Source organism: Delphinus delphis, chromosome 8, assembly GCF_949987515.2.
Source record: "Delphinus delphis chromosome 8, mDelDel1.2, whole genome shotgun sequence".
NCBI lineage: Eukaryota > Metazoa > Chordata > Mammalia > Artiodactyla > Delphinidae > Delphinus > Delphinus delphis.
This window is the reverse complement of record NC_082690.1, coordinates 101,084,140-101,106,353: the sequence shown is the minus strand read 5'-3', so window position 1 is coordinate 101,106,353 and position 22,214 is coordinate 101,084,140. Positions and strand designations below refer to the sequence as shown.

Sequence of the window (22,214 nt, the reverse complement as noted above, 5' to 3'; positions counted from 1 at the left end):
CTGTGGCACGTGGGCTCAGTAGTTGTGGCTCGTGGGCTCTAGAGCACAGGCTCAGTAGTTGTGGCGCATGGGCCTAGCTGCTCTGTGGCATGTGGGATCTTCCCGGATCAGGATTCGAACCCGTGTCCCCTACATTGGCAGGTGGATTCTCAACCACTGCACCACCAGGGAAGCCCGACTTTCTTTTATCTTGAACTATAATTGACACATAACATTAGTTTCAGGTGTACATTGCAAAATGATCACCACATCCATTCTTTCTTTTTTTTTTTCTATCCTTTAATTTCCACAGCATGTTCATTCACATTTGACTGACTGGTGGTACATAATTTTCTTTCACAATAGGCCAGGACATCTGTGTTATCCTGATTATACAAAAACAGATACAAAATGGTGTTGAGACTTACTTGCCTGAAATTACAAGACTAAGTGTATATGCATATAGTTTTTTAAATCTCTCTATTTCCATTCCATCCCTTTGGCCGAACATTATGAGTACAATATTTGCCCTTCTTCTCGTATTCCCTTCTCTTGTGGCAGGCATCACTGTCCAGTAACCCAAGCCAAATCTCCTTTGTCATCCCCCCCACCAACGGTCATCAAATGCTAGCAAGACATCTTCCTAAATCTCTCTGGAATTGATCTCTTCCCCATTAGGGTTCCCTTTTGCAAGTCCATTTCTTCATCATAAGTCTGATATGTGAGCTCTTAATTGCTCGGCCTCAGTTTTCTCTTCTTCAGTCAGTGGTAAGAGCTTCAGGTCTGTTTGCTTTTGTAGTCCTTGTATCAAGGTCATAGTCTTATTGAAAGTAGCACAAATGCGGCTCTTAGTCTCTTTGTGCTCCACAGCAGTTGGTTGAAAGCATGCATGCAGAGTTTGATATCGAGACTTTATTGCTGACAATTCCTTTAAGAGTGTAACTGGATTTTTCTTGCCTGCCGAATCAGGATAATTAGTCTTGATTTCCTATTCCAACCTGTGCTGAATGTAATCCGGATCAGAGTCAGCTTTCTGGAACATCAGTTCCAGCTTATCGACCTCTGCCTCCGTGTTGAATAGCTGACATTCCTCCTCCATTCTTTTTTTTAATTTTAATTTTTTTTAATGAAGTATAGCTGATTTACAATGTTGCATTAGTTTTAGATGTACAGTACAGTGATTCAATTATACATATATATGTATCTATTCTTTTTCAGATTCTTTTCCCTTATAGGTTATTACAAAATATTGAACATAGTTCCCTGTGCTATACAGTAGGTCCTTGTTGGTTATCTATTTTATATATAGTAGTATGTATATGTTAATCCCAAACTCCTAATTAATCCTTTCCCCCCTTTTCCCTTTGGTAACCATAAGTTCATTTTCTATGTCTGTAGGCCTATTTCTGTTCTGTAAATAAGTTCATTTGTATCATTTTTTTAAAGGTACCACATATAAGCGATTACATATGATATTTGTCTTTGCTGTCTGGCTTACTTTGTATGATAACCTCTAGGTCCATCCATGTTGCCGCAAATGGCATTATTTCATTCTTTTTATGGCTGAGTAGTATTCCATTGTATATATGTACCACATCTTCTTTATCCATTCCTCTGTTGATGGACATTTAGGTTGCTTCCATGTCTTGGCTACTAAGATCCTTTTTTTGGTTGGGGGGGGGCGGGCTGTGCAGCTTGTGGGATCTTAGTGCCCCCAGCAGTGGAAGTGTGGCGTCTTACCACTGGACCACCAGGAAAGTCCCCTAAGATCCATTCTTTCTTTTTTTAATTAATTAATTAATTTATTTTATTTTATTTTTGGCTGCACTGGGTCTTCGTTGCGGTGCGCGGGCTTCTCACTGTGGTGGCTTCTCTTGTTGCGGAGCACGGGCTCTAGGCATGCAGGCTTCAGTAGTTGTGGCTTGCAGGCTCTAGAGCACAGGCTCAGTAGTTGTGGTTCACGGGCTTAGTTGCTCCGTGGCATGTGGGATCTTCCCGGACCAGGGCTTGAACCCGTGTCCCTTGCATTGGCAGGTGGATTCTCAACCACTGTGCCACCAGGGAAGTCCTAAGATCCATCCTTGAGTCTCTCCTTTACTTACCCCACATGACCAATCTATCAGGAAAACTTGTCAGCTCGACCTCCAGGAGATTTCCAGCATCTGTCCTCTCCATCTCCGTACCACATCCTGGTCCAAGCTACCAGGAGGCTGTGCTCCGCAACGGGAGAGGCCCCAACAGGGAGAGGCCCGCGCACCGCGATGAAGAGTGGCCCCCACTTGCCACAACTAGAGAAAGCCCTCGCACAGAAACGAAGATCCAACACAGCAAAAATAAATTAATTAATTAATAAAACTCCTACCCCCAACATCTTAAAAAAAATTGTCAATCACTATATTGTACACCTGTAACTTATATAATATTGTACATCAAGTATACTTCAGTCAAAAACACAACAACAGCATTTAGCTCCTGTTACCTCCGTCCTCCCTGAGCCTGACTACGGTGGAAAACTTGTTCTCTGGCTGGAACTTGTAGGCTTGTCAAAATGACTGAGTTCTCGGAGGGGGACCACCCGGATGGCGGGGGAGTTAATGGCTTTGTTCTTGGTTCTCATTTGCTCCATCTCTGGGCACACACCCAAGTCTGGTGGTCTTCGCTGGGGGCCTCCCCAGGTGAAGGAGGAAGGGACAGTGGGAGAGAAAATCAAAGGGGAAAACATAGCCCACAAGAGAGAGGGAGAAATAGCAGGCCCAAGGGAAAAGCAAGGACTTCAGAGTTGGTTCATCCCTGAAAACTGGTTCTGGACAAAAAGAGACTCAGCTCTGACCTGTGGGCACCAAAGGCACCAGCGGCCGCGTTAGGGAGCAGTGGATGCTGGTCTTTTCCTAAGAGGACACCTCTTGTTTTTCTTTCCTTTTTTGACTGTGGGTTTGTCCACTTTGTCATTTCTGCCCCGGCTTCTCTGGGGATCCCTGTGCTCCTTCACAACAAGGTTCTTCTGACTTTGCTGCCGAGAACAACTTCTATAAATGCTCCGTGGGGTGCCCAGGACCCCCTCCCCGCAGAAGGCAGCAGGGACACCCCCCCATGCCCCCACTCCTCCTGTGCCTATTTGAAGCATGAGGGCAGAGACAGTTGATTTTCCTGCCCTGGGGCATCGGAGGGCAGGTGTGGCCATGTGGACAGCATCCCGGACAGAGATGACGAGAAGTGTCTCTATTTTCCGTTTCTCTGGACTTCCTTTTACGGATTCACCCTTCCCCCCCATTTTCTTTCCAAACTCAGAAAGGAGCAAAACTTAGTGTGAAGCAAGAAGTGAAGGTAAAGAGGGGGAAAGAGCAGAGGGAGGGGGAAAGGTGGTGGCCCTGCGGTAACAAGGTGAGGTTTAACCTGATGAGCAAAGTCAGTACAAGCAATTTACGTAAGGAAGAGCTGTTCAGTAAGCATCAGGGGTGCTAAGTACCTTCTAGAGAGTTAAGGCCCGGGTTGGATGCCTTCAGGAGTAGATTTTCTCAACCTTGGGCTATGAAGATTGAAAATGGCCACCGAGGCCACTGAAGAAATGGACTTGAAAGGAAAGAGGCTTCCACCTGTCCCAGCAGGTACAATCTGAGAAGTGAGGAGGGGATGCGTATGATTGGGTCACCCGGACACACGTGCTTTCACATGGACACACACACACACACACACACACACACACACACTTTGGCTTAGAATGAGTCTGTCTGGGCCGTGACTTGTCTTAGAAAGGTTCTCAGTGGACCATGACCGTGGCAAAGGCACTATGGGACATCAGACACTGCAAGGGTGGCCTTCGTGTGGTGGTACCAGGACTAGCCCTGGGGTACAATTTTAAAAGTTATCTTGTTGGGGCTTCCCTGGTGGTGCAGTGGTTGAGAGTCCGCCTGCCGATGCAGGGGACACGGGTTCGTGCTCCAGTCCGGGAGGATCCCACATGCCGCGGAGCGACTGGGCCCGTGAGCCATGGCCGCTGAGCCTGCGCGTCCGGAGCCTGTGCTCCGCAACGGGAGAGGCCACAACAGTGAGAGGCCCGCGTACCACAAAAAAAAAAAAAAAAAAAAAAAAAAAAAAAAAAATTATATATATATATATATATATATAAAATATGCCTTTAAAAATACATCTTAATAAGTTGAAATATGTGTCTGCTCTCCTTCTTCCTAAGAGGCTTCTCCTCTTCTCTATTTGCTTTGGCATTCGAATGCGTTGCAGACAAATGAGTCAGTTGAGATGAGGTCTTCAATTTGCTGGAGCCAGACATGTGTCAGCCCTACTCTGGGGAAGAAGCAGGAAGGTGCTCATTTCATACCTCGCCTAGGACACCCTGGCTGAAGTAACCTCAAAACATGCCCTGCCTTCCCCAAGGGTCTGTTTTGTTTTATTTAAAAAAATTGTTTTTGAAGTATAGTTGATTTCCAACATTGTATCAATTTCTGCTGATGATAAGGTGCTTCAAATCCCTTTGAAAGTGAAAGCACTGGCCAGGGGCTAGTGGTGTTTTTGTGTATTTCTTTCTTACAGACCAGGAGCATAGGAAATGGCTTGTCCTCAGGCCTGGCTGGTGGCTGTACTGGGACCAGAATCCATGTTCTGACCCCCAGCCTGGGGTAAAGGCTGCCCAGCCAAGTGCTTAGTTGGGTCTCATGTCTTGCAACTCCTTCAATTAAAAGCAGTTTAACTGGGACTTCCCTGGTGGTCCAGTGGTGAAGACTCTGCTCTTCCACTGCAGGGGGCACGGGTTTGATCCCTGGTTGGGGAGCTAGGATCCAGCATGCTGTGCGGCTCCACAAAAAATTAAGGGGGAAAAAAAAAGCAGTTTAACTGTTGCCTAGAAGGAGGAGAGCCTGCCACCGTCTACAGTCAGCGTTGAGGGAAGGACATCTGTCCATCTAAGGGTGGCTGGTGGGAGTAGGTGGAGGTTGGGGCTGAGGTGGGCAAAGGCAGGAGACAGAGAGACTGTCAAGAAGTCATCCTGGCAAGAGATGGTGAGAGGCTGGATTCCAGAAGGAACAGAGCAGAGGGACCAATTTGAGAAATGTTATTTATCTTGTGTTACTTAACTTTCTGTTTTGGAAACAGTCAGACTGACACACAAATAGAGAGACTAGTATAATGGACCTCCATATAGCCAGCACCCCCCTATTCACCAGTTATCAACATTTTGCATTTGAGAAGTTGTAGAAGGTGAGGTGGAGAGGACTTGGGGATTGATTAGGTGGTGGGGGAGAGAGGATGGTGATGGAGAGCAAAAGAGAAGGAAGAATCCAGAATGATCCTGGGCCTCTGGCTTGGTCAGGTAGACAAGGGAAGAAGCCGAGCCAGTCTGGAGGGAGATGGTAAGCTGGGTGAGCAGAGGCTTTCTGCAACGCGGGGACTGTGCTCTTTGCAGCCCCCAGCCCCTTACACGGCTACCTACTAAAGGAATAAGCAAAGGACACTGGGTGGCAGGGTCAACCAGGGGCTCTCCTGAGGGCTGAGCCAGGGGAAGCTGGCGGAGTATTTGCTTTCTTTCCTCTCTACTCCTTAAACCTTGGTTTTACCCCTTGAGAATTTCTTTTTTTGCTTTTTCTTTCTTTATTTTTTTGGAGTATAATTGCTTTACAATGTTGTGTTAGTGTCTGCTGTACAATGAAGTGAATCAGCTATATGTATACCTATATCCCCTCCCTCTTAGACCTCCCTCCCCCCATCCCCCCCATCCCAGAGAATTTCTGAAAATGAAAATAACCACCTAGCCTTTTTCCCAGAAAAAGAGAAGCTTTGCAGATGAACAGAAGGTTGCAAGAGGGTGTTCTGGAAAGAGAACAGTGATGTAACAGGGCTGACGGCTCCACCCTTCAGGGAACTGCCCAGGCTCTGCCCCAGGGCACTCTTCCGGGCATGAGAATTCAGCTCTACCTCGAAGGTGCCCACATTCACCCTCCACTGTGTGTGTCTTGGAATACACTTAGAGTGCACGGCAGAGGGGATAAGAGGTGTCCCATGGTGGGTCACCCTGACCTACGGAGGGTCCGGGATGGGGAGCCAGCCTCTTCTCATGTTCCAGACAGAGCCTGTCTCATTTTAGGTCAGGATGACACTGCCTGGTCCTGATTTGCAGAGGTTCCAACTTGTCCTCCACTGTTTCCAACCAGGGATGTGACCACCCTGGTTGGCTGGTGTTCAAAATTCCTTATTGCCATTCCAGCAATTACGGGCCACACCAAGGGTGCCCTGTGGGTCTGGTTTTATCTGCCCTGAAGTGTCCATGCCTCTGAGACACAGGCCTGAGTCACCTCCTGTGCGTTCATTACCCAGGAAACCCTTTGGCATTCTGGCCAAGTCCCAGGCTATTGCGGGTTTTTCCCTTGTCTTCTAGCCAAAAAGCAAAACAAACAAATCGCTCCCTCTCTACTAAACTTCTACCAGCCTTCTAGACCCAGTGCAGTCTTCAAAGAGGCGTCTCTTTGCACAGAAATTTCTCCCATGAATTTGAACTCCCCAGATGTGCTGGTCCGAGAGCCTGTGGCACTCTGCCTGGAGCTGTCATCAAGTTGCCATCTGGCAGGTTTCGTGCTGTGTCATCTCCCCAACTGGATTCAGAGCTCCTGGAGGACTTGCTTCTTCCCTTCCCTCCAGCGGCAGCCGTGTAGTGTTCCCCAAGTTGGATTCATTCAGAGGTGGTTCTTCTAGTTTTGGTGAAAATTATTCTGCCCTGAATGTTGAGATGGAAGCCTAAGGTAGCGAAGGTCCCCAGCACCATCTAGGACTTTTGAATTGACTTCCACAGCTGTGACACCTGTAGGGATCTTGAGGGCAGCCCGGGGGGCATGTGCTGCCTTGGGTAGATGTGGTCCCAGGTCAACCTGCTCTGAGAGTCACATTTCGTTTACTAAGACTTTCTATATTTAAGCACTTCAGACTCATTGGACTCAAATCTCCTCTTAACACCATCCAAAAAGCAGTGGCTTGGGTTTGGAGGGAGCGAGGAGGGTCATCTGCTTCCTCACGTCCTTCTGCTCTTGTGTTGCTTCTTCTTTTTTTTTTTTTTTTCGGTATGCGGGCTTCTCACTGCTGTGGCCTCTCCCGTTGCGGAGCACAGGCTCCGGACGCGCGGGCTCAGCAGCCGTGGCTCACGGGCCCAGCCGCTCCGCGACATGTGGGATCCTCCCGGACCGGGGCACGAACCCGCGTCCCCTGCATCGGCAGGCGGACTCTCAACCACTGCGCCACCAGGGAAGCCCCTTCTTCTTTTTGTAATTGGAGTATAGTTGATTTACAATGTTGTGTTAGTTTCAGGTGTACAGCAAAGTGATTCAATTACACATCTGTACATATATCTATTCTTTTTCAGATTCTTTTCCATTATCGGTTATTACAAGATATAGAATACAGTTCCCTGTGCTCTACAGTAGGTTCTTGTTTCTTGTCCATTCTGTTGAGAATGGAACCAGGGAGAGGAAATTCAAACGTTTCTCTGACTACCCTTGGCAAGCCACCCTCTCTCTGTTTATTTGTAACAGACCCCATCCATTGTTGTGGCTGCTTTTCTGTCCAGCACTGACCATTCCTTTTTTTTGAGTGTCAACAGCCCGGTGCTGCCTCTCCAGGGGAACTCGATTCTCTGTTCTTCAAAGGGCCCTAAGGGGCCTCCCTGCACAGCCCCCATGGGACCAGCTAAGGCCCAGCCTCTTCCCCCCAGGCCTCACCTAGCTGGGCTCAGCGCTTCTCAAAGCCTCTGGGCTGAAGGGTAGGGTTTGTTTTTCTTTTCTGCCAATGTGTCACGGATCAGTACTTCCATAAAATGCATTAAAAATTACTAGGGGGGTGCTTCCCTGGTGGCACAGTGGTTGAGAGTCCGCCTGCCCGTGTGCCACAACTACTGAGCCTGTGCTCTACAGCCCACCAGCCACAACTACTGAGCCCATGTGCCACAACTACTGAAGCCTGCGTGCCTAGAGCCCATGCTCCACGACAAGAGAAGCCACCACAATGAGAAGCCCTCGCACCACAACGAAGAGTAGCCTCCGCTCACCACAACTAGAGAAAAGCCCACGTGCAGCAACGAAGACCCAACACAGCCAAAAATAAACAAGTAAATAAATTTATTAAAAAAATAAAATAAAAATTACTAGGGAAACCACTATTTACAATAGCCAAGGTATGAAAGCAACCTAAGAGTCCATCGATAGATGAATGGATAAAGAAAATGTGGTACATATATATAATGGAATATTACTAAACCATAAAAAAGAATGAAATAATGCCATTTGCAACAACATGGATGGACTTAGAGATTATCATACTAAGCGAAGTAAGTCAGACAGAGAAAGACAAATATATAATATTACTTCTATGTGGAATCTTAAAAATGATACAAATGAATTTATCTACAGAAGAGAAACAGACTCACAGACTTAGAAAACAAATTTATGGTTACCAAAGGGGAAAAGTGGGGGGGAGGGAGAAATTAGGAGGTTGGGATTAACATATGCACACTTCTATATATAAAATAGATAAGCAACAAGGATCTACTGTATATCACAGAAAACTCTACTCAATATTCTGTAATAACCTAAATGGGAAAAGAATCTGAAAAGAATATATATATATAATTGAATCACTTTGCTGTACACCTGAAACTAATACAACATTGTAAATCAACTATACTCCAATATAAAATAAAAATTTTTAAAAAATGACTAGGGAAGGGTGGCAGAATATGCCACCCCAAAGTATGCCACTTTGGCATAAGGATTAGTTTGAGCTAAATGCATTTTTTGAAATAAATTTATTAATTTATTTATTTTTGGCTGCGTTGGGTCTTCCTTGCTGCCCACGGGCTTTCTCTAGTTGCGGCGAGCAGGGGCTACTCTTTGTTGGGGTGCACGGGATTCTCATTCCAGTGGCTTCTCTTGTTGTGGAACACGGGCTCTAGGCACACAGGCTTCAGTAGTTGTGGCTCGTGGGCTTTAGAATGCAGGCTCAGTAGTTGTGGCGCACGGGCTTTGTTGCTCCACGCATGTGGGATCTTCCTGGACCAGGGCTCGAACCCGTGTCCCCTGCATTGGCAGGCGGATTCTTAACCACTGCACCACCAGGAAAGTCCCTAAATGCATTTTAAAAACAGCAGGTGCAAGAAGGGTGCTCTGACTCTCCCCTTTTTCTCTCTAAAAGCAGGAGATAAAACCCCAGATGGAAGATGTCTTCCCTACCTGTGGAGGAAGGTAACATTCTTATCATCAAGACCAGGGAGTTGAACCCAAGAGAATTCTGTGCAAACAGACCTTGTTGAAATAATTCTCATCTTCCTTCAGCCTCTCTTATATTTTTGTAACTTTTCTACAATCACCTCTCTTTGTTCAACCTACTAGAAAAACATTTAAGGTTTGTCACTTTCTTTGGGTCTGCATTTCCTCCTGAGGGCTCTTGTGTCACAAAAAACTTGTATTAAATAAATGTGCATGCTTTTCTTCTGTTAATCTATCTTACGTAAATTTAATCCTCAGGCCCAGCCCAAAACCCTAAGGGGAAAGAGGTAAAAATCGCCTTCGCTACACTAAGAAAATGACATTTTGAAAATAAACTCCCAAAATACAAGTCCTGTTTTCATTATTAGACTCAACAGTCAGAAAATTACGCTGCCAAATCACTATGAAACTGTCTTAAAAATTTCTCTTTACTTCTGCACTTATTTCTTCTTGGACTGGCCACACAGTTCACGGATCAGTTCCTGTCCCTGGAACACAGTGTGTGTAGCCCTGGGCTAACCCATCTTGAAAGAATTTGCTGTGTTTTAAGAAAACGCATTCTTTACTCTACTGTCGTAAGTAATATCCTAACAGTTTATAACTTAAAAAACAGTATTTATTCTTCCTAGTTTTCTCTCCCTCTCCCCGCAGACCAGCTCCGCTTCCTATTTCCTCCTCTCCTCCCTCTATTCTTCTTTTTCTTTCTCCGGAATCCCGATAGCCAACTAGTTGGATGGGTTGACCTTTTCTTCTGAGTTAATTTGTCTCTGTGTGTGGCAACTACTCTGGGGGAACAGGCAGTAATGGAGCCAGGAACTCACACTGAATAGAAGCAGTGACTTGGGTCACGGCTGGGGCAGAGGTGGTTGAAACAACCACCAATGCTGTAGGAGAGATAAGAGAAACGAATGCTCCCGGCTTCCATGTGAGGGAGGTTCCAGCCCTGGGCGCTTCCAGCTTTGCTCCTTATGGCTCAGCGTAGAGAGGCACTTCCTTAATCTTTCAAGGAGTCCACATAGCCGATGGGCTCCAGTCCTTGCTCAGCCACTTTACCGACCTGTCTTTCTCCCTGTGATGCAGGCTGCAGACTCATCCACGTGGCCCTCAGTGTCCTAACCACCCCAGTCAGGATTGCATCTGTCCTGCCAATGGTGGTTGACGGACACTGGATTCAGCTCCACACTCATTGCTTCCATGTCCACCGGACAGCCTGTGGCAGACAGAACGACAAAAATGAGTCTTGAAGATAAGAGTCCTCTAAAGTTCAGCGAGGAAACAGATTTAGGGCTTATATCCCATCTATCATTAACTCAGACGAAGTAGAGCTGCAGATGTCTGGGGGAGGGCGGGGTGGGGGGCAGGGGGTGCTGGGGAAGAGTCACAGCGGGCAGCGTACGTGAACTGTGTTCCCTGCGTTAGAGGAGAGAGGATTGCAGAAATGGGGTATGGGATGTGCAGGAGGATGAGAGAGGGGTGGCTGGAGCTGCGGGTGGGAGGCAGATGCCGGAGAAGAACTTGCCTCAGGCGGCTAGGCTCCACCACCCACTACACTCTCACGAGACTCCTGCAGTCACGTCCCTACCTTCTGCTCTCCCTTCCTCTCTTGTCCCCTAAAAATCCATGCTCGGCAGCCAAAGCGATTCTTTTAAAAGTAGCTCAGACTTGTCACGGCCTTGCTTCACCCCATCCACTGGTTTTCTATTACTGGTCGAATAAAATCCAAACTCCCCACCTATCCTCAATGCCCAGTGTGACCCCCTGTTCTGGCCTGTCTGGCACCACCCTTCCTGGCACACTGTGATGGGCACCAGCTTGACAGCGGTGCAGCTCGACACCACCTGGACCAGAGGGGAAGAGGTTGGAGTGGCAGAGCCTTCCGGCCTCAGGGGACCACAGGAATGTCAATTTCTTTGTGCAGCAGGTGCTCATGGGCTGATTTGCTTGAGGAGATGGGATTTCCATTTTCCACATGCTGAATTTAAGCATTAAATTTAAGCATTAAAGCTGGGCATTATCTGGTGAGGCTAAAGATGTGCGAACCCTATGACCAGCCGTTACGCTCCTGCAGAAACGTTTATGCATGTGTACGGGGAGCTCAGAGGGCAGAGATCAAAGCCACAGCCCACGGCCCGATCCTGCCCCAAGTCTGGGTTCGTACAGCTCGTGAGCTGAGAACTGGTTTACATTTTTAGGATGACTTTTCCTCTTTTTTCCATATTTTAAAATTTATTTCAAAATAAAGAAGACTATGCAACAGAGACCACATGTGGCCACAAAACCTAAACTATTCCTTTACAGAAAAAATTCGCCAACCCCTGATTATAGGACTGCTCACACAGGATTGCTTGTAATAACAGAAAACCAGAATCATCTAAAGTATCCATCGGCAGTAGATCAATAGATTATAGTTTGTTCACGTAATGAATCTTACTCATTGATGGAAATGAACAGACTGTAGCTCTATGTAACAATCTGGATGATTCTCACAACCACACTGAGCAAATAAAATAGGACACACAAAAAATACAGATGGATTCCATTCACATCAAGATCAAAAACAATCGAAAGCAAACTAATTTAGGAATGCACATATGCATGGTCAACGATGAAGAAAAGTAAGAATTATTTTTTTAAAGTCGAAACTGTGGTTACCTCTAGGGCTGAGGGAGGAGGTGGTGCTCAGGAAGGGCACATGCAGGTTTCTGGGGTGTTGAGTGGTATTTGATTTCCTTCCCTTGGTGGTGGTTTTGTGGGTTTTCCTTGCATAACTAATCTTAATTTGTGGGTCTATGTCTTATACCTCCATCTCTATGTAAGATTGTATTGGTTAGCTGTTGCTACAGTAATGGTGTGTAACAGACCACCCCAATATTCAGTGGCTGAAGACCACGATCCTTTAATCTCACAGCCCTGGGGGTCAGCGGGGCCAGTGGCTGTGATGCATCTGCAGTCATGGGGCTGCTCTGCTTCTGGCGTTAGGTCAGCACTTCGGCTGGGGCAGCTTTGCTCCATGTGTGTTCGTTGCAGGCCCAGACTCAGGAGGCAGGGGAAGCTCCGTTCACCGCAACGCCCGAGACTCAGATAAGGCATATAGTGTCACTTCTACCCTGCTGGCCAAAGGAAGTCAAATGACCGAGCCCAAAATCAAGGGGCGGGGGTGAAGCCCACAGTGAAGCAGAGGGGTGAAGAACTGGAGCCAGGAACGCAAGTATATCTCTCCCAATAAAAGCATTAGTTAGGAGAGAAATCGAAGCTACTTTGGGGCAGCCAGTTAGGAGTCACAGATGCTGATCAGGAGCTCAGAAATCTCTCGAACGCAGACCAAGACTTGGCTCGTCCGCATTTAGGTAGCAACCAATGCCCCACAAGTGACTGAGTTGTCTGGGGACATTGTACTGGGTTGAAGCAAGAGCATCACTAATGTGAGTTGGGTTCAAGATAATCCAGTATAGTGGGTTTACACAGGCACCAGCGGAGCGGCAGGAAGAGGGGGCTAAGAAGGGAGAGAGTTTGAAACTGAACAAGGCAAATGGCACTGATGGTGTCGAGTGTGGAACAATGTGCTGGGCTTTTGCTCTTGGGAGATCGCATTAGAGAAAGGAACTTGACAGCTCTGTAGGGACCAAATCCATCTGCAATGGGTTGAGGCAATTGGAGAGGATACAGGGCTGTTCTTTCAAGCAGCGTGGCTACGGAGCAGAGGTTTTCAACCTTCTCCCCACTCTACCCCACACTAGACTAGTACTTCCCACCGTCATCAGTAGCAGCGCTCACCGCAGGGTGACTTTCAACGGTCCTCACCTTCCTCCAGCCCCGTTTTAAGAAACATTGTTATAAAAACAGGACAGAGAGGTGGTGACTAGGAAAGGATGCTGTACCCAGAGAGGATATCATATTACTGATAAATAGAAGAGCTTGGGTTTCTGCCCTGCCCAAAGGTGAATCCAAGGTCAGCATCCTTGCAGAACTTATTGTCTCTAGGGGAAGTGACCTGTGAACACCTTACAGGAGTTCAAGGCAGGGCAACAGGAGGGATGACTACACTCACCTGCTATCTGCAGTGCTGGCATTGAGGAAGGAGCAAGGAGGGGACAGGCTTACAAAGGAGGAAGCATTTAGGGAGTGGGCTGAGCTGGAAAACAGATGGGGAAGGGTGAGTGGGGATGGGGAAGGGTGAATGGGGGTAGGGCAACACGTGGAGTGTTTAGGAGGGCAGGGTGTGGAAGGAGAAGTCTGCAGATGGGGCTGGAAATGAAGGTTGGGGCTCTGTATGGAGAACATCAAATGCCAGGGGTATTAGGGCTTACACTCTGCAGGCAATGGAGAGCCACCGTGTTTTTTGTTTTTAATATAAATTTATTTATTTATTTATGTATTTATTTATATTTATTTTTGGCTGCATTGGGTCTTCGTTGCTGCATGCGGGCTTCTCATTGCGGTGGCTTCTCTTGTCGCGGAGCACGGGCTCTAGAGCGCAGGCTCAGTAGTTGTGGCTCGCGGGCTCTAGAGCGCAGGCTCAGTAGTTGCGGCGCATGGGCTTAGTTGCTCCATGGCATGTGGGATCTTCCCGGACCAGGGCTAAAACCTGTGTCCCCTGCATTGGTAGGTGGATTCTTAACCACTGTGCCACCAGGGAAGTCCAAGTGAAGTGTTTAGAAGAGTGTGTGGCATACAGAGTGTGCTCAAAAGTATTAGCTATTATGTAGCCCAAAGGTGGAGGCAATCCGTGTGTCTACCATGGGTGAACCAATGAACAAAATGTGGTCTATACATACAGTGGAATATTATTCAGCCTTAAAAAGGATGGAGGACTTCCCTGGTGGCGCAGTGGTTGAGAGTCCACCTGCCGATGCAGGGGACACGGATTCGTGCCCCAGTCTGGGAAGATCCCACATGCTGTGGAGCGGCTGGGCCCGTGAGCCATGGCCGCTGAGCCTGCGCGTCCGGAGCCTGTGCTCCGCAACGGGAGAGGCCGCAGCAGTGAGAGGCCCGCGTACCGTAAAAAAAAAAAAGGATGGAAATTCTGACACATGCAGCAGTGTGGATGAACCTCCATGACATTATGCTAACTGAAACAAGCTGGTCACAAAAGGACAAATACTGTATGAGTCCACTTATGTACGGTACATAGAACAGTCAGATTCATAGAGACAGAAAGTAGAATGGTGGTTGTCAGGGGGTGCGGGGGAGGGGGTATGGGGACTTGTTTAATGGGGACAGAGTTTCAGTTTGGGAAGATGGAAAACCCTCTGAGATGTATGGTGGTGATGGTTTCTTAACAATGTGAAGGTACTTAATGTCACGGAACGGTGTACTTAAAAATGGTAAAAATTATAAATTTTATGTTATGTGTATTTTACCACAACTTTTAAAAATATGTAAGAGCTATTGTTATCTCTAGTCTCAGAAACGGACGTGGCGATTCCTGTCTGCCCTGTAACTCTGGCAGACAGGGCTCAAATTTTGCTCCCCTCATATCTTCTCAGTTACAGTAAGTTACCTTTTCCCCTTTAAATCCAGCCCTACCTTTGTCGTAGGCCAAGAGAACTATGGAACAGACAGCCTAGATGGTGGAATCCAGGAAAGCCAGAGGAAAAAGAGTGAAAGCTCTAAGCAGAGGGGCCCCCAGGCTCTGCTGGAACTCTGGCCGCAGCTCCTGGCTGACACTATACTGACCCTGTTTGCTGCTGCACCAGAGAACAAAGTCTACCCAGAAGCCGGATGCCCGCTGGGGAGCTACGGAAGTGGTTTCTCGTGGCATCCCCTCCGGTGAGCACCAAAAGAATGGCGGATCTGGGAGAAGCGAGGCTAAGGCTCAGGTGACTGTAAAGTTTGGAGGCTCTTGGGTCCCATTTGTACCCTCAGCAAAGCCGTTTTCCCCTGGGACCCCGGGAGGTGAGGGCCAGCGGGCCTGTGCCTTGGGCGGATGACTCTCGCTTACAACATGGCCCAGGACAAGGGCTCTGTCACTGGTCTCCACAAAAGGAATCCTTTTTCATGCTTAATTTAATAAATCTTTTCTTAATATGTCCCGTAAGCAGGACTTAAAAGCAGCTGCACATTCTAAAAAAATACAACAAACTGTGGGGACTTCCCTGGAGGTCCAGTGGTTAAGATGCCATGCTCCCAGTGCAGGGGGCACGGGATTGATCCCTGGTCGGGGAAATAAGATCCCACATGCCTCACGGCTCGGTGAGAAAACAAAACAAAACAAAAACCAACGAACTAGTGAATATAAAAAAAGAGAAGAAGTGTCGCAGATATAGAGAACAAACTAGTGGTTACCAGTGGGGGGGAGGTAGGGGAGTAAAAGGTACAAACTATTAGGTATAAAATAAGCTACAAGGATATATTTTACAACACAGGGAATATAGCCAATATTTTAGAATAACTATAAGTAGAGTATAACCTTTAAGAATTGTGAGTCACTGTGTTGTATACCAGTAACTCAGATAATATTGTACAGCAATTATGCTTAAAAAAAAGGAAAAAAAAGTGGGCTTCCCTGGTGGCACAGTGGTTGAGAGTCTGCCTGCCGATGCAGGGGACACGGGTTCGTGCCCCGGTCCGGGAAGATCCCACATGCCGTGGAGCGGCTGGGCCCGTGAGCCATGGCCGCTGAGCCTGCGCGTCCGGAGCCCGTGCTCCGCAACGGGGGAGGCCACAACAGTGAGAGGCCCGCGTACCAACAACAACAACAAAAAAAGCAGCTGTATGTTGGGACCAGTTTGGGGAGCTTAACCAATATGATGCCCACACCCAAACTCCAGAAGTTCTGGTTTAATTGGAGAGGTGCCACCCAGGCATAGGGATTTAAAAAGCTCTCCAGGTGATTATGAGGGGCAACCAAGGTTGAATACCACTGCTCTAAAGTTCAAACAGGAAGACTATGGCCTCAGTGAGTGAGGTAGGAGCTGCAGCAGATGGAGATTAAAAAGGTCCAGGGAAGCCCAGGTACCACTGAGTGATCGTTTCATGGGGAGGACCATGGACGGGCAGTATCCGCTATTTCTGATGAACAGGAGCCATTAATCTGAAGCTGGTTTGGTCTGTGCACACATAGTGATGTGAAGACCCTGCCTTCTGCATTGAAAATACAGCTTTGGACTTGCCTGGTGGTGCAGCAGTTAAGAATCCGCCTGCTAATGCAGGGGACACAGGTTCGAGCCCTGGTCCGGGAAGATCCCACGTGCCGCGGAGCAACTAAGCCCCTGCACCACAACTATTGAGCCTACTCTCTAGAGCCCGCGAGCCACAACTACTGAAGCCTGCACGCCTAGAGCCTGTGCTCCGCAACAAGAGAAGCCACTGCAATGAGAAGCCTGCGCACCACAACGGAGAATAGCCCCCGCTCTCCACAACTAGAGAAAGCCCGCGCACAGCAACAAAGACCCAACGCAGCCAAAAATAAATAAGTAAATAAATAAATAAATTTGTTAAAAAAACAAACAAACATAGCTTTGTGAAATATAAACTAGGTCCCCCAAATGGTCACTTTTCTGCCAGTCATGGTGTCTGGGCTTTTCCCTTTGGCTTGTACCGGAACTGCTGAGAATCGTAGTCAAAACACACCCTGTCACATCTGCGGGTGTCTGCTGACTGCTTACTTCAGCTTTCTTGATGTCATAACAAAGCTGTCCAATGTATTTCTTAATGGGGTGAAGTCTGCTGTCTCTTCTGTTTTGAAATCCATGAGTGGCAAGACTCTGACTCATTTCCCTGAGCCTGTGGAGTTCTACTGCTTCCTGGATCGCAAACCCTGCGGGCACCAGAATTCATAGCAGGGGTGAAAACTACCATTCCTCAAGGCCACGAGTTCAAATTCAGACTCTCCCACTGTTGGCGGGGGAGTTGCATGGACAACTAGCTGACATTTCTGGGCTTTGAGGGTTTGTAGAAAAGGAGATGTGTAAATACAAAACGTGGTTAACCCTAATTCAGACTTTTGAGGAGAGGACCAGCAGATTTCTCTCAGTGTGTAAGAGACTTGATTGTTCTCCTGGGCGACCCTGACACCGACTAGCTTTTGTTCAAACATTCAAGACATACGCACTGCCCGAAACTGTTCTAGGCTCCTAGAAAACAGGCAGAGGCAAGTTGGACATTATGGACCCGGCCTCTTTAATTTTTTGGAAGACTTTATTTGTTTAGAACAAAAGGTTTACAACAAAATTGAGAGGAAGGTACAGAGATTTCCCATATATCCCGTTCCCTTCAACATGCATAGCTTCCCCTATGGTCAGCATTACTCACCAGAATAGTACATTTTATTTTTACCGAGGATGAACCTACACTGACACATCAGAATCACCCAAAGTCCACAGTTTACCTTAGGGTTCACTATTGGTGTTGTATATTCTATGGGTTTGGACAAATGTATAATGACATGTACTCACCACTACAGTATCATACAGAGTATTTTCACTGCCCTAAAATTCCTCTGTGCTCTGCCTGTTCATTCCCTCACTCACCCTCCCAACCCCTGGTCTTTTTATTATCTCCATAGTTTTGCCTTTTCCAGAATATCAAAAAGTTGGAACCATACAGCATGGAGGCTTTTCAAATTGGCTTCTTCCATTTAGTAACATGCATTTAAGATACCTCCATGTCTTATCACGGCTTGATAGCTCACTCTTTTTTAATCTGAATAATATTCCATTGTCTGGATGGACCACAGTTTATTCATTCACCTACTGAAGGATATCTTGGTTGCTTCCAAGTTCGGGCAATTATGAATAAAGCTGCTCTAAACGTCATGTGCCGGTTTTTATGTGAACATGTTTTCAACCCCTTGGATAAATACCAAGGAGCTCATTGCTGGCTCATAGGGTAAAAGTACGTTAATTTTGTAAGGAACTGTCCAACTATCTTCCAAAATGGCTGCACCGTTCTGCATTCCCATCCGCAACGAATGAGAGTTCCTGTTGCTCCGCATCCTCCCCAGCATTTGGTGTTGCCAGTGTGCGGGATTTTGGCCATTCTGATAGGTATGTAGTGGTATCTCCGTGTTGTTTTAATTTGCACTTCCCTGATGACATATGATGTGGAGCTTTTTGTATGCTTCCTTGTCATCTGTATATCTTTGGTGAGGTATCTGTTAAGGTCTTTAGCCCATTTTTTTAAATCAGGTTTTTTGTTTTCTTATTGTTGAGTTTTAAGTGTTCTTTGTATATTTTGGATAACAGTCCTTTATCAGATGTGTCTTTTGCAAATATTTTCTCCCCATCTGTGGTTTGTCTTTTGATATTGTCTTTTGCAGAGCAGAAGTTTTCAATTTTATCTGGACTCTGCCTTTTCATGAAGCTTACCAAGATGTGTGCTTGGGAAATAGCATTTACTGTCTTCAGACTATTTTTTTTCCAGTTTTATTGAGACATAATTAACATATGGCATTGTATAAGTTTAAAGTGTACAGCATAGTGATTTTTTTAAAACTTACCATTTTAATTATTTTACCATTTTTTGTGTGCACAGTTCAGCGCCATTAAGAACATTAACATTGGGGACTTCCCTGGTGGTCCAGTGGGAGTCCGTGCTCCGTGCTCCCAGTGCAGGGGGCCTGGGTTCGATCACTGGTCGAGGAACTAGATCCCGCATGCATGCCGCAACTAGGAGTCCACAGGCTGCAACGAAGAAAGACCCCGCATGCTGCGGCAAGGATCCCATGTGCTGCAGCTAAGACAGGGTGCAGCCTAAATAAATAAATTAATAATAAATATTTTTTAAAAAAGAACATTAACATTGTTGTGCAATCATCACCACCATCATCTCCAGAGCTTTTTCATCTTCCTAAACTGATACTCTACCCATTAAACACTAACTCCCCATTCTCCACTGCCCCCAGCTCCTGGTAACCAGTATTCTGCTTTCTGTCTCTATGAATTTGACTGCTAGAGACCTCACATAAGTAGAATCATACAGTATTTGTCCTTTGTGCCCGGCTTATTTCACTTAGCGTAATGTATTCAGAGTTCATCTGTGCTTTCGCATACAACATAGTGATTTGACTTACATGTAACCTTGAACCATTCTTTTTCACTTAATTAATAACAGCGAACGTTTAGGGAGTGCTTACCGCATGCCAGTTCCCGTGCTAAACCCTCGGTTTGCACTCCCTTTAAAAACAGCTATTTCCTTTTATCACAATTCTTACTCCCCTTTTCCTTTAAGCAACCATCCTAACATGTTTTGCGTATGTCCTTGTTTATGGTTGTGGAATCTTCAGTTGTTGTTTCTATGCATGCATTTTAATTTATATTTGTCAGATATGCTTATGTAAATTAGGGTGGGTGCACTTTTTCTTCCAGCATATGTTAGTATGATCCATCTGTGTTGCTAGCTGTGCGTCTCCCCTCTTCTCATGGCTATAAATGACTCACAGAGTGCAGCCACTGTGTTTCACCTGTCCACCACCCCACGGAAGGGCTGCGAATTGCGCCCAGCGCCCTGCCCCTGCCAGCAACCCTCTGCTACAACGAGCATCCTCGTGTAGGTGTCCTTAGGCCCCTGTGTGAGACACTTCCGGATATATCTCTCTCTATATATATTCCCAGGAGTGGATTATTGGTTATGTGGCATACATACAGGTGGTCAGGCTAAGGAAGGCGGATTGCCTGTAGAATGGCTACACCACCTACCTACTACCTGCAGTCACGTAGGGAGCTTATAGCCCCACATCCTAACCCACTTGACCTTACTAAGCTTTTTAATTTTTGCCAAATAGGTGGCAAGTAATATCTCGTTGGTCTAATTTGCATTTACCTTATAACCAAAGAACATCTCTCCATATATGTGTTTAGTCCTTTTGGTTTCCTCTTCTCAAAATGACCTGTTCCTAGTCTTGGCCCATTTTTCCACTGGGTTCTTCTCTCTTTCTTGTTGATGTGCAGGACTTCCTGTCTATTCCAGACACGAGTCACTTTTGGGCTTGATATTGCAGTATCTTTGCCCAATCTGTTATCTGGTCATTATCTTTGACCGCTGTGCCCTTTGTTTTACAGAAATCCTGTATTTGGAGGGATCACATTTACCTCGAGTCCTATGATTGTGCTTTTCGACTTTTTTTCAAGAAGTCCTTCTTTGCCTCTAGTCCGTAAAGACACTGTTTACGGTTCTTCTCTTACCAGCTGAGTTTGTATTTCACAGGTCGGGCTGCAGTTCATCTGCACAGTAGCTCTGTAAATGATGTTTATCAGGGATCCACTTGTGTTTGTTTCTGCTTACCCTACTCACTGGATCTTTATAACAGCTCTCTGAGGTAGAGGAATAAACTGAGGGCAAGGAAGGTTAAAATGCTAGCAAGTGGCAAAATCCAAACCTGATCTTGTTTCTTCAAATGTCAAGTAGCTGGACCGTGTTACAGAGTTCCAGGGCAGGGGAGCAATGAAGCCTGGGACCCAGAACACAATTCACCTAGAATAGGCATTATTCATTACTCGGTGGATGGATGAGGCCCTCAGTTTGGTCTCTTGGACTTAGTTCATTAAGAAATGCCAACAGGGCTTCCCTGGTGGCGCAGTGGTTGAGAGTCCGCCTGCCGATGCAGGGGACGCGGGTTCATGCCCCGGTCCAGGAAGATCCCACATGCCGTGGAGCGGCTGGGCCCGTGAGCCATGGCCGCTGAGCCTGCGCGTCCGGAGCCTGTGCTCCACAACGGGAGAGGCCACAACAGTGAGAGGCCCGCGGACCGCAGAAAAAAAAAAGAAAAGAAATGCCAACAAACCCCCAGGAAGGGGCACACTCAAACCCCCAGCTTCAGTAGGAAGCCCCTTCCCATCTCTCTGACCCCTTCACCACGTAGGCCACACACGCAGCCTACTCCAAAGTAGCTTCTCCTCCCTCAGCTTAGGGTCTCCTTCTACTTCCTGTCCTCATATTTTGCGCTTCTGAACTCTAAGAAATCTAAGAAACTCTAAGATGCGGAGAGTATTTTCCAAGTGCCAGGCACTGTCCTATGCACTTAACGTGTAGACACTCATTTACTGTTCATAACAACGCTATGAGGTGGGTATTATCATTGTACCCATTTTGCAGATCATAAAATCAAGGCCACAGTTCTCACTTTTAGTAAGTAGCAGAGCAGGGATATAAACCCAAGCCACTGAGCATGGAGCCTGCACTCCCAACCACTGCATCATACTGTCTCTTGTAGGGTACATTACCATCCTATCCAGATCAAGTACAACTTCAGAAACTATAAAATACAGGTACCTGAATAAGGCTGTGAGTTTTATTTCAAGCATCTTTGTAACAGACGCTGCCATTTGACATTCCAGCATCCAGAATCACCTGGATGAAGACTTGCAGTCATCGCGGTGGCCTGGTTACCTCACATCCCTGCTGGAGCCAAAGACCTCAAACATCTTGCTCTGCAAGAAAGCCCACCTGATTCATTAGGGCTTGCTGTGCAGCACAACTTTTTATTAAGTGAGCATCCCACTAACTGTAGAGTTGCAGTTCCCAGCCCAGCCACACAGCATGGCGCTTGTCACTGCTTTTGGCAGAATCTCTTAGTCCCCTTTGTGTAACGGAATCAGGGGGGCGGCAGTATGACCACTTCCCAGCCTGTGCTGGCTCTGTCCTGGGCTTTGTTCTCCTCTCCCATGACCCATTGTTCTCAGACCCTTTGCTTTCTGCATTATCATCTTGTTTTTAGCCCATCTTGGTTCTGTTCATCATCATCATGTTTTCTTCCATCCTTCGCTCTTGCCTCCAGCTTTTCTCTCCTCTTTCTACCTCTTTCTGTCTCCTGTTCAAAAAGACATCTTATCTACCTGTCCTTTCTCTGCCCTTCTTTTTTCTAACCCTTTCATCCTAAACCCACCTTGGAGCTGGTTCTGTGCAGTCACTTCTTCTCTTTCCCTCCCTGCTGAGCCCCCCATCCTCCGGGCAAGCTCAGCCACTCCGAGGGCAGCCCCCCCCGACTGTGCGACAGTGGCTCTAAATCGTCCTTTGGTCAGATTTGAATGTAAGCAACGAGAT

The 22,214-nt window shown here is 46.8% G+C and overlaps 1 protein-coding gene across 1 annotated transcript; it reads right to left on the bottom strand.

Annotated features, from left to right (window-relative positions):
- Positions 1-685: 685 nt before the first annotated feature.
- On the bottom strand, positions 686-1,078 carry LOC132430328 (SKA complex subunit 2-like). The gene is given in 1 exon segment (XM_060019717.1): positions 686-1,078. A coding segment is annotated over 1 exon segment (393 nt).
- Positions 1,079-22,214: the final 21,136 nt, after the last annotated feature.